The sequence below is a fragment of the Aptenodytes patagonicus genome, chromosome 3 (assembly GCF_965638725.1).
Source record: "Aptenodytes patagonicus chromosome 3, bAptPat1.pri.cur, whole genome shotgun sequence".
In the NCBI taxonomy this organism is placed as follows: Eukaryota; Metazoa; Chordata; class Aves; order Sphenisciformes; family Spheniscidae; genus Aptenodytes; species Aptenodytes patagonicus.
In genome coordinates, this window is record NC_134951.1 from 85,306,387 (window position 1) to 85,317,866 (window position 11,480).

Here is an 11,480-nt window from a genome sequence, read left to right on the forward strand (position 1 = left end):
CATGTCATGTTTATCCCATCCATATTAACCTCATTAGGCCATTGCTGCTAAAATTACCATCCCAGAGAGAAGGATTTTTAAAAGATGTTTGGAGTTAACTGAATAAATTGTGGACCAGGAGAGAGAAAAATCAGATAGGTACATAGGGAGATTGGTGATGACAACACACTTTTAAGAAAGGGTGAGCAAAATAATTTGCAAGAGGTGTTGGGTTGGGATTGCATAAGCCAAGTGATTAAGCCTGTCCTCTGATGAACAATAACCAAAGGACTCCTATGTGACTCTGTGCGGCAGACACCGAAACTAGCTCCTTTGGGTAATTAATGCTTATGCACAGAAATGGCAGGCTAAAATTTACAGAGGACTTGAATTAGGTGGGCTGGACCCAGGGGACCACCAAGAGCAGCAAAACTCTGAGCAGCAGTAGAGGATCAATATTCATCCCGGCCAGTGAAGTTAGGGGGGAAAGAGCCATATACAGGCAATGCCATTACAAGCACGCCTCCAACTCCAGAAGCTTAACAGGGATCCCTGCTTGACACTTTTTCATGCTACATACAGCTTTACAGGTCTGCCTCTCCGCTGACCTCAGTGAAACGATTCCTCTTTCGCCCCCAAAAAATAAGATCAGGATCAGACCTAAAGAACAACAGATGCCTGGTGACACTCTTGCACCCACCACTAGCGTCTGAATCGGTGCCTGCGGCAGGTCTCCTTGCTCTGCGCTGAAGAGCCAGAGGAGCTCCCAGATCGGTGTAGTCCCCTGCAGATCAGCAGGGCTGCTCCTCACACTTCCTCCTCTAGACACATTTCCCTTGCTGAATTAAAAAAGCTGGGGCTGAGTTAAAAAAGCTGGTCCAAGGTGGGGCTTTATGCCTTTTTTCATACACATCACTGATTTATCCATCCTGTTAAAACAGAGTGGGGAAATAAATCAGTAACACTGCAGAGTACTCTGCCTCAGATGGCAAAATTCATTGGATTACACAACTGCTTGTTCCCCAGTTTATACCATACAGGACTGCACTAAATGTGTAATGAACAATCCTCATCACATTACATCTTCCCTCTGGCTGCCAGCAATGTGGGAAGCTATAGCTTTAGAAGGCCCTATTGGATCTTGGGGCCCTGCTATCGGCCTGAAACCCATCCTGCTCTTTCAAAAACATTAAACACATTAGGATGGCCGTGCTGGTTGATGCCAAAAGTCCACCTCATCCCACATCTTGTCCCTAGCCAGCACCGATGCTCGGGGAGAGAGTATAAGAACCGAGCAAACGCAGAGTGATTTTTCCTTGTAGTGCGCAGTGGTATTTCCTTCCAGCTTCCAGCTATCCACAGCTTTGAGACTTCCTAAAGAAAAGGCTGTATTTTTGTACCTAACAGCCCTCCTTGGGGCTGTTCGTTTCCCCATGCATGTCTCTAATTGGGCTTTTAATCTACTTAGGCCTAAAGTAGGTAAAAGTAGTTTCCCCATTGCCCAGGAGTCGCTTTGCCAGTTCTTCTGAGCTTTATAATGTCTCATTCTTTCCTGAGTAGTTGTTTTTCCCTTCTCCCTACCTTGCTGCATGCCAGGGCAACACTGAAGCCAGAAGCTGACAGAGGTCTCTTCTGTACAAACCTCTGAGGACATCGAATATCTTCTAGAGCTCAGAAAGGTTGCTCAGTTGTAAGGGCACTCACATGCTTCAGCGAGGTTCAATGTTTAAGCATAATACGTATGACAATATTAGGTCAGCAGCATGTAGTCATACAAAAATAATCTCTCTTGCAGCAGTCTCTCCCTCCCTATGGTCAGTAACTGATGTCTAGGAAGAAAAATAAAAAGCAAAGTAAGACTGTGGTGAAGTTTTCTTAGGGATTGCCTCTCCCAACTGGGTCTGAATGCCACATCTGTCAATGTCTCAGCTCTAGTCAACCCTCAATCATACCCTAGAGGTGTCCAATGCACAAAATACATGGGGAAAAATGGTAAAGGGGACATTTTTTTCCATGAAAAAAAAAGATCGATTTTTCCTAGAGCACTTTAAATTTCATATGAAAGAAAACAATATCCTCTCTTGGAAACTTCCATCCATCACAAAGTAGCAGCGATTTCAGCATTCCTGGAAAACCTTACGTAGAGTGGGCTTACTTCAATATGCTCTTATCAGCCTCAGCTGCCAGCCCATCCGGTATCTCAAGCAGGGCAGCTGAAGGAGCCTTTTGATTACAGCCGCACACACATGCACGTTACCCTGGCATAAAGGATGACCTGAACTGCCTTAGCCTCGTCCAGATGTTGGGATGCGTAAGACAGCAGCCCGCCTCAGCAGGAAAGCAACGCCCCACAGGTAGCAGAGGGATTTTTGTGCAGGGACTCCGCAACGGCAGGTTCTGGGCTCTCAGCTAGCACAGCCCCTTTTCCTGCAAAGTCAGCGTGCAAAGGTGGGGTGACTCGGTCTTCAGCGAGCACACCCCGACTTCATGCCACCCAGCACATAAACCCAGTGGAAGTGACTCTTCAAAGGCACCAGCAACGGCAGTGGTGATTCAACACCAGGTACTCACCAGAAAGAAGCCCACTGGTGAGTTGGGCACCCGGGCAGGGTTGCTGTGCTGCAGGCATGACCAGGTGAACAAGCCTCCCGGCAGTCCCCGGCATATCAGGTAATGAAGCAGAAAAGAAGCCAAGACTTTGTTTCAGTGAGGAACTGACCATGGGGAAGATGAACGGCATCAATCTCCTTCCTCTACTTCGTGCAGGCTGCATGTGTTTTGATGGTTGAAAATACATCAGCCGTATGACTCGGGAGTCAGGCAGCATGGGAGGGCATCCCGGTATGCCACCCCGGTGTGCCTGCTCCACTCAGCTCCCAGGAAAACAAATGCAATGGTGACAGTTTACAAACCTCATCCAGAGGTTCCAGAGCAGTTTCATAGCGGGACCACCGGCTCCACAGGGATGCCCAGGGATCCAGGTGCTGCTCCCCGCTCGGCTAACACAACCCCAGGGCAGCCATCACGGTACCGAAGGGCGGAAGGCCCCTGCACCATGGCCATCCAGGAGCCGGGCACAAACAACCTCCAGCCTCTCACACCTTGGCCCAAGTGCCCCAGCACGGGGAACAGGACCCAGGGAAGGGGTGACAAGACGCTTGGTGCCAAGAGGCAATGGGCTTCGCTCTTCAAAAAATGCCTTCTCTGGCTCCCCCGGGGCATGCGTGGTGCAACATGCGGCAGGTTAAACACCACGCCACTGGTCTCGGTGTCCCCCCAGCTGTCCTCAGCCGGGCTGTGCTCCTGCCGCTTGCCCCGCTTTCGGGGGCCAGGTACAACTAGCCAGCCCGCACCTTGGCAGCCGCAGCAAGAGGCTGCCGTGCTGCCGGGGAGGCAGAAAGCCCGCCATTGCACCCTTCCCACCCAGCCCAGCCCCCTGGGGATGGGGCAGCACAGGGGAAAGTCTGTATTTTTCAACCATGGAGGCCTTTTGCCGCTGGCCCAGGCTGGCAGCGCAGCTGCCTCCTCCCTGCCAGGTGTTGGCACGGTGCACAGCCAGGGACTGCCCTCCAGCCTCCCCGAGCGGGCAGCAGAGGCAGACACATACACAGGTTAGAATTTATTTCCAAATACCTCCTTTATATCATTCTCACATGAAATATTTCTTTCGGAATATAGCCTACACTTAGAAAACAGAAGAGAGGGGTTTTTTTATAAGGCACATCAGATTATAGACTACACAGAGACATCTCCCCCTCACTTGCGCTCATAAAATACTGGTGATTTTAAAAGTAATATTTCTAAAACCTAGACCCTGTGTAGCCCCGTGTAGAGCAGTATTCGTAAAGTTATCAGACCTCAGTTTACATACACCTAGTAAAGGGCTATAACAAGTTGTATATACATCACATTTTCAGAAACAGTCACAGCTGGCTACATTTAAAAGTAATGCTACTCCAGACTATGAAACAGGCTGTTTATAAAATATAACCTACTGCTCCCAGTACAGCGTGATACAAAGCAGTATGATCTTGCAGAAGAAATTTTGTTATTTTTGCAAATGGAAGCTGCTCAGATTCAAGCCTGTCTCCTCCCCAAACCCACATTTTTGATCGACTGAGACCATTTTACAGAGAAGCAAAGCACCCAAGAGAAATCTGGCTTTATGTTTTTCTCTAAGATGACGGCATATCTGAAATCCTGTCAAAGCATTCGAGTAAGAAGTATAAAGGCTCAGATGTTAACTTCATGACCAGTAAACATTAAACCATTACCAACCAGATGCAACCAAGTTAAATGCATCCAGCTTCTGTGCTATGGAAACTGTTTTTCCAGGCTGTTCCAGTGCAGAAGCCAACACATTTTTATTGAATCAGGCCCTAGGTAAAGATTTCCATCCCATTTTCAAGTTTTCAGCGATGGAACATTACCCATTCTGCACTCGTTTCACTGTAGAGGAGGAAAAAATACTGCCTGTGGAGCCTATGCCAATACAGCCCAGAATCCATTTACATAGTGTCATTTTCTTTAATGGGCCAGGAGGTAAACTGTGGTCAGCTTTATCAACTCAAATGGCTTCCACAGTTCTTCTTTATATCAGGCATTGATTCATTTCTGATGAAAAAAAGGTTCCGGCTTTCTGTCACTGCAGTTTAGTTTAAGACTATGAAAAAGGTCACTTCGAGGCTATGGCTGAAGGAAAAAAAAAAAAAAAAGAATATAATCTGATCTTGAAATATCTAGGGAATAAAAAAAAGCAGTCAGAGCCATAAAAAGGCAGACAGACAGACAGCATAAATTAAATGTCCTCTGCAGAATAAGTTAAAATACTGATTCTTGCAGAGAGTCACGTTACCCCTCAGGTCTCTCGAACTTGCCGGGGCTGGAATTAGGCTTAGTCCAGTAGGAACCAGATTTAGTCAGAGGGTAGGTCACACTCAACTCTGCACTACACTGATCACTCAGCTACATTTTAGGCACATTTCCGTTAATCTGTTGGACTGATCTGGGAAAAAAAAATTATCAGTTCAATTTCTAGGGTGGCCTCAGCCAATTTCACGACTATGAGCTTGGACAAGATTTAACCACAAGCGACTGCCTTTAGAAGGGAAACATTAACCTGATTGGGAACAGCATCATGAAGAGGACACAGCAGCCTCAGTTTCTAGAGTCCAGTTTGTTACAAATCTTGATCTGCCTGATTTGTTGTTTGTTTAGGAGCCTTAAAAGGTAAGGAGGGGCATCCTGAAATTCTTGGCTATAGACTTAAAACCAGATGCGGTTTACATGGTGCTGCACCGATATCTGTTACATCTCTTTAAAAAAAACCCAAAACAAAACACAACAGCATTTACATTCCTTTCAGCTGAAATAGATGAACTGTCGTCATGTCTGCAAAAATACAGAGGAAATCGCCGCTGCTCGAGGTAGGTTAAAGCTTGGTCATGTTCCTCGGGCTTCCACACGACTTCCTGGGAAGGGCAGGGGAAGGACAGAAAGGACTTTCACACAGTCAGGAGGTGACAAACAAGATGTCAGCTCCATAAGGGATTAGGTTCCCTCACCCCATGCTGAAGGTATACTCATGACCTTTCCAACCATGACATTTGTGTATAGATTACACCTCTCGCATACCCTTTTTAAAGCGATCCCTAAGAGCGTTGTCTTGGGAGGACATGGAGAAGAGAGGAGGAGTGGGGTTTTAAAGCTACAACTGTCAGTTAGGAGGCACGGTGTTATTTTTCCCTTTGACCGTCCATGCACAGAGCTCTACATTTCCACAGTCGCTCGCGCGTTCCTCCTGCGAAGCCCTGGCAGCAAAGGCCTCTGGTGTGCTCCTCCCCATCGCATACACCTTGTAACACAAGAAGTCGAATCCTTTGGACAAATCCTTCTACCCTCAGACACGTGGCGCTCTTCTTCCTTAATGAGACTTTTAGTCATGAAACTGGATGCCAGACCTGATTTATAGCAATTATTTAACTAAGAATCCTTCTGCCACCCTCGAAAGGGCAACCGAGATATCCAGTAGCAACATATACACATACATACAGATCTACACTATACACTTGGGACGACACAGAATGAGAATTCAGCTAATATAGCCTCTATTCGATTTCCTCAGAGCAGCACTCAGGTCCTTGCAACTCCTATACAAAACAGCAGTATTTTTTCCACCAGGATTTGGAGAGGTTTTTCATCTTGTCTGGAGTCCTACACTTTGCTTTCTTTGGTTGCTGCTGGGTATCCGAGTACTGAATACCAGCCACGATGGCCGCATCAAAGACCTCCTTGAGGTTTTTCTGAGTCAAAGCAGAGCACTCGATGTAGGATGCGGCTTTTATTTCCTCAGCACAGAGCTTCGCAGCCTCCTCCGAGACCGGCTTTTCTTTGCACTTGTCCAGCTCAATGAGAACTTTGACATCCTCCCGGAGGTCCGACTGTGTCCCAACCAGGATAATGGGCGCCTTGGGGCAGTGGCATCGGATTTCGGGAACCCACTTCTCACTCACGTTCTGGAAGGACGAGGGGCTCACCACGCTGAAGCACAGCAAGAAGATGTCCGTGTTGGTGTAGCACAGAGGCCTGAGCTTGTCGAATTCATCCTGCACGGAACAAAATCGCGTTAGCACCCCACGGAAAGAGCACATCAACCCTGGAGGACGCCCCGGTACGCTCCCAGTTCTAGCCTGCCGCTGACCTTTGGGGAAGCTGAGGATCACCTGCTGCTGCCATCTTGAGAGACACCTCAACATGAGCACCCAGACCACCCAACGAGATGTGTTATGAGCAGAAGTTGCCTGTACCCAGCCTTCAGGTCTCACGGCTGCTAGCCAGCAGGCACCCTGCCACTGTCAGGCATGCAGGACGAAGGTGGTGGCTTCCCCACGTAGCCAAGATTTACTGACTAATGCCACAGCTTGTTTTGAGTGCTTAATTATTTCCTTCGCTCTTCGTACACAGGCCCTCTGCCCCATTTCAGCAAAGGTGCAATGCCGCAGGAAGCAAGTTAGGGCACACGAGCGACAAAGCCAAAAGTGGAAGTATGGGAGGCAGAAGGTACTTCTACAGGTCCACCTCTCACAGGGGTGAGTCAGCGAGCCGCTCTGATGAGGAGTACCTGTGTACCTCAAAGCTGCTCTGCCAACACCTCTACCTCCAGATACAGGCAAGAGCGGAGCAGACAAGCAGCAGCAAGCGTACCTTTCCTGGAATCGGCTTTTAAACTGGTGACTACTTAACAACATCCTACAGGATATGGGAATAATTTCCCTGCCATTGTGCCCAGGGATTTAAATCTGATGGCAGCAATAACAACTCACAATGTGCAGGCTTAACATGCCAATGGCATAGAGTAAGAGCTTTACCTTTCCCTCCCACCCATGCCACATCAAACAAACTGCAAACAGGCCTTCCAGTGCTACCTTTCTTGCTTTTTTATTTCCTTTTAGTGCAAACTCCAGCAAAGCAAGGCCCTTTTTCAGCTTCAGGAACTAGCCACAAGAAAGCCAAACACCTCATGGTAACAAAGGCGTGCTGATCCTCAGTGAAGAATGCAGCAAGAAGCAAGGGTTAACTCCAGGCAGGCAGCTTTTATGCTGACAGCAGGATAAAAGCGGGGTAATACTAGCAGCCTGAACAGGTAGGATTTGCCTCAGCAGCAGTGACATTTTAATTAAAACGGACCGTGTTCTCAAATGCTCTGAATTGAAAGTGCAAAGAACACACACAGCTGAAAACATCTCTCTGGTACCAGCAGTTTACTGCTGAATTGCAAGTCCCATGTTAATTTTTGAGATGTGAAATTTTGCTTTAAAGCCTCTGGAGGCCCAGGATACAGGGTTTAAAGCCCCCTGGAAGCCTCAGAAGTCTTGTTTCACTTGAATGAATTTCTTCCAGCAGTATCTCTGAGAGAGACAGCGATTTATAAAACACGAGTCAAGAAAGCAAGCTTCATTAGCTCTCTTGATTCTCCGATTAAGCCTCAGAGGAAACCAGGCTCTCACCGCTTGGCTGAGAGAAACCCTGCATTTACTGAGAGCCGCCGCTCTGAAGGACAGGGCCGTTTACAGAGAGGCACCTTGCCATGTAACTGCCTCTTCTTGCTACATGATAAACCTCAAATGGGCTCGATTCAATGTGTTTGAAAGCCAAACCCAGACCTTAAGGGTTTCTATCCGGATGAAATAGTGCCCTTTATATTCCAAGTACACTCCTGCAGTTTCAATGGTAGGTACATGACCTGCAGGGACTCTACACCTCTTCGGGCTGGAGGCGCTGAAATACAATTTCCCTCTGCCTGGAGTGCTTTTTTTTGCCGCAGATTTCAGCAGCCATCTCACTGCAGCACTGTTTTACTGAAGTATCCAGCTAGGTATCTTTTATTTGGGACAGCTTCTGTCGGTTTAGATAACCCCTTCTTTTTTAAGGCAGTGACTCTACCCATTCCAGCTGCACTGGGGCAGCCAGAGCAAACATCTTAACCATTAACAGCAGCGAAGGCAAGAGGTGACGGGGCCTGCCCGTCCGTCCCTCCCGCAACTTCTGGTTGCATTTCCACAGGCGCTGCCTGTCCACTGGCTGTCACCCGATGGCAATTCCACCTGCCACACTCTGCACGTGAACACACACAGCCAAGGTTGTTGCGGTACCACCCCATCCCTTCAGCAGGGCAAGAAGTCACGGGACAGTTCTGCTGTTTTACTTCGTATCATTACCTGCAGAAGGCTGCTTGTAGGATTTTAGCAGCGTAGGCACACGAGAGTCCTACGCTGCTGTCTAGGACCGCACAGCCCTTCAAAGCCCTTTCCTAAGTAGGGCGCCCAGTTACAACTCATCTAAATAGGTTTGTATGTTAAGGCCACTGAGATTTTTCAGCGTGATTTTAGTGAAGGCGTAGACCCAGATCCACAAAGCTGCGCAGGAACCTAACTCCCACTGCCTTTAAACACGAGCTAGGTAGCAAAATACTTTTGGCTACTTTTGCCTATCCAGACTCAACCCCTGGCAAGCAGTGTTGCACACTGCTCAGGGTGGTACAAGCCAGGGACTTGCAGAAAATATAAGGCAGCAAGAAATGGGTTCTTTTTATGTATCAGGCAAACTAGGAGCTGAGAGGCATCAGCCACCCTCAACCCTTCAGGACTTAGGACTACAGCAAACCTCGGCTTTGGGGCAGCAGCAGTACTTTTTAAGGCGGTGGGAATGGCAAATACGAAGTCTCCACGGACAACACCCAATAGGACTCTTTTCTCCCTTAAGCTTCTGCCCCTTCAAAAACACAGTCTCTATCTCCGGACACCTACAGCTGTGGATGTTTTGCATGCGTACATCCCAAACACCATAATTCTTAAACCCACAGTTATTTAGCAAAAATAAAGACAGTGACAACTGCTCAAAGAGAAAACCAGGTGGCCCTTGAATCCCCAATATGTTCAGCCTTTCTAGTCAGGCTAAGCAGAGCAGCAGCTTGAGCCAGCAGAGCAGCAGCCTGTGCCCAGCCCCTATACGGAGGCACAAGCACGTCCCCCACCCTTCAACAGACACCTGGCAAAGCAGTGGGTTAAGCAGCAGTGCAAATGATAGCAGTTTAATAAGATGATCAAACACTGGCAATCCTTTCAAACCCATGAAGTCATTAGCAGGACTACTTTGCGCAACAACTTCTCCCCTCCCGCTGTCACTTAAATCAAATAAGTGGCTTCACTGACCTGACCAGCTGTGTCGCAGAGCTGCAGTCTCACCGGCTTGCCATCGACAGACACGACAGCTTTGGAGAGAAAGGAGGAGGGAGGGGGAAAAGTGTGGTGAGTCCAACTTTACACGTTTTCCATTAAGGAAAAAAAAAGGAAGGAAAGAAGATTTACCATCCCTCAGCTCTTTCAGTCTTCTCTTCAATTAGTTTAGATTTAACAACTTGACAGAGCTGGAAGGGAGTCTATCGCTAACACTTGGGCACACACAAGCCCTTCAGGGCTTTCCGATTCATTTCACTGCAAGAGAGGAGGTAGGCAGTGACCGCACTAACCCTCAGCTGGCGGAGGGGAGAGCGAGCCAAGCGGTCCGGGTCCTTTTTCTGCTACAAAGGGTTTAGTTTATTATCCTCTTGTACATCTTCAACACGCCCGGGACACAAAAAGCCCCCCGCTGGACCAAAGAGAAAACCCAGAACCTCCCCCTTTGCCACGGTGAGACATGGCAAGTATTTAAGCTTGCCTTTTAGGCGTTTCCTATCTCGCCGAGAGCTGGAAGTTTTAGAGCGGAGAGTTCACAATTAAAGCCCGGCTTTGGCCGCACGGCTGGGCGCGACACCAGCTGCCAGCCTGGCTCCGCTACACGGGAGATCAGCCGGTGCTGCCGGCTGCGATGGGAGTCTGACAAACTCCGGTCCTGCCCGAGTAGGGTCCTGCCCCCAAACAAATAAATAACGAAATAACCGAAGCTGTACACCCCCCCTCCCCCCCCCGCCAAGCAGCCTCGCCACGGTCGCGGGGGGAGGCACAGGCGGGACGCGCCGCTCCCCGCGGCGGCGGCACCCCCTCCCGCCGCCGCGGTCCCCGCGGCCGCCCCCAGCCCTTACCGGAGAAGTTGTCGAAGGCGGTGGGGATGTACTCGGTGGGGTACCCGTTGGTGGTGTAGCTCACCACCAGGCTGGTCTTCCCCACGGCGCCGTCCCCCACCAGCACGCACTTGATGCTGCGCCGCGGCTCGGCTCCGGCTCCGGCCCCGGCTCCGGCTCCGGCCCCCGCCGCGGCCCCGGCCCCGGCCCCCACCGCCCGGCAGCGGCCGCCCAGCGCCGCCCCCAGCGCCGCCGCCGCCCGGCCGCTGCGCACCCTGCGCGGGGGCACCGGCGGCACCTCGCAGCCGCCCGGCGCCGGCTTGCCGATGTAGCCCGCCTCGCCCTCCTGCTGCGGCGGCATCCGCGCGGCGACGCGGAGCCCCGCCGGCCGGGGGGCGGCGCGCGGCCCGGGGCCGCCGGCCGGGGGGCGGCGGGGCGCGGCGGCGGGGGCGGCGGGCGGGCGGTGCGGGGCCCCGGCGGGCCGGCAGGCGCGGCGCGACCGCCGCGAAGCCAGCCCCGGCGCCGCTGGCTCTTCCCGGGCGCAGGCGGTGGCGGCGGCTCCCGGAGCAGGCGGCGGCGAGATCCCGGCTGCGCTGCGCTCGCCTCGCCCCGCGCTACCAAGTCCCGACCGCCGGCCCCGCGCCTCCGCGTGACATAGCGCCGCGCGGGGAGGAGCCGGCGCCGCACGGCCCGGCCCGGCCCGGCACGGCACGGCCCGGCACGGCCCGGCAGGCGGCGCCACAGCGCCCCGCGCCGCCCGCCCCGACGGCCGCGGGCAGGCGGGCAGGGGGCGCGCCGCCGCCGCGCGGGCGCGCCCCTCATTGGCCCGCTCGCCCCGCCGCAGGGCGGCGGCGACCAGCCGCGCGCCGCCATTGGCTGGCGCGGCGGGGGCGCGCCGCCCGCCCCGGCCCGTCCGTCCGCCCGCGTCGGCGGGGCGCCGCGG

At 51.7% G+C, this 11,480-nt stretch overlaps 1 protein-coding gene across 1 annotated transcript; it reads right to left on the minus strand.

Annotated features, from left to right (window-relative positions):
- Positions 1 to 3,585: 3,585 nt before the first annotated feature.
- On the minus strand, positions 3,586 to 10,898 carry RHOU (ras homolog family member U). The gene is made up of 3 exons (XM_076334107.1): positions 10,559 to 10,898; positions 9,690 to 9,748; positions 3,586 to 6,584 (listed from the first exon to the last, which is right to left on the minus strand). Exons 1-3 carry the CDS (start codon positions 10,896 to 10,898, stop codon positions 6,129 to 6,131), a joined length of 855 nt encoding a protein of 284 aa, XP_076190222.1. The 3' UTR covers positions 3,586 to 6,128.
- Positions 10,899 to 11,480: the final 582 nt, after the last annotated feature.

Excerpts from the sequence above, each read along its gene's own strand:
- RHOU (XM_076334107.1), bottom strand. The coding sequence starts at position 10,898 with ATGCCGCCGCAGCAGGAGGGCGAGGCGGGCTACATCGGCAAGCCGGCG. Across the intron at positions 9,749-10,558 it reads CGCCTTCGACAACTTCTCCG|CTGTCGTGTCTGTCGATGGC; the intron begins GTAAGGGCTGGG and ends TTCTCTCCAAAG. Across the intron at positions 6,585-9,689 it reads TCTGCGACACAGCTGGTCAG|GATGAATTCGACAAGCTCAG; the intron begins GTCAGTGAAGCC and ends TGTTCCGTGCAG.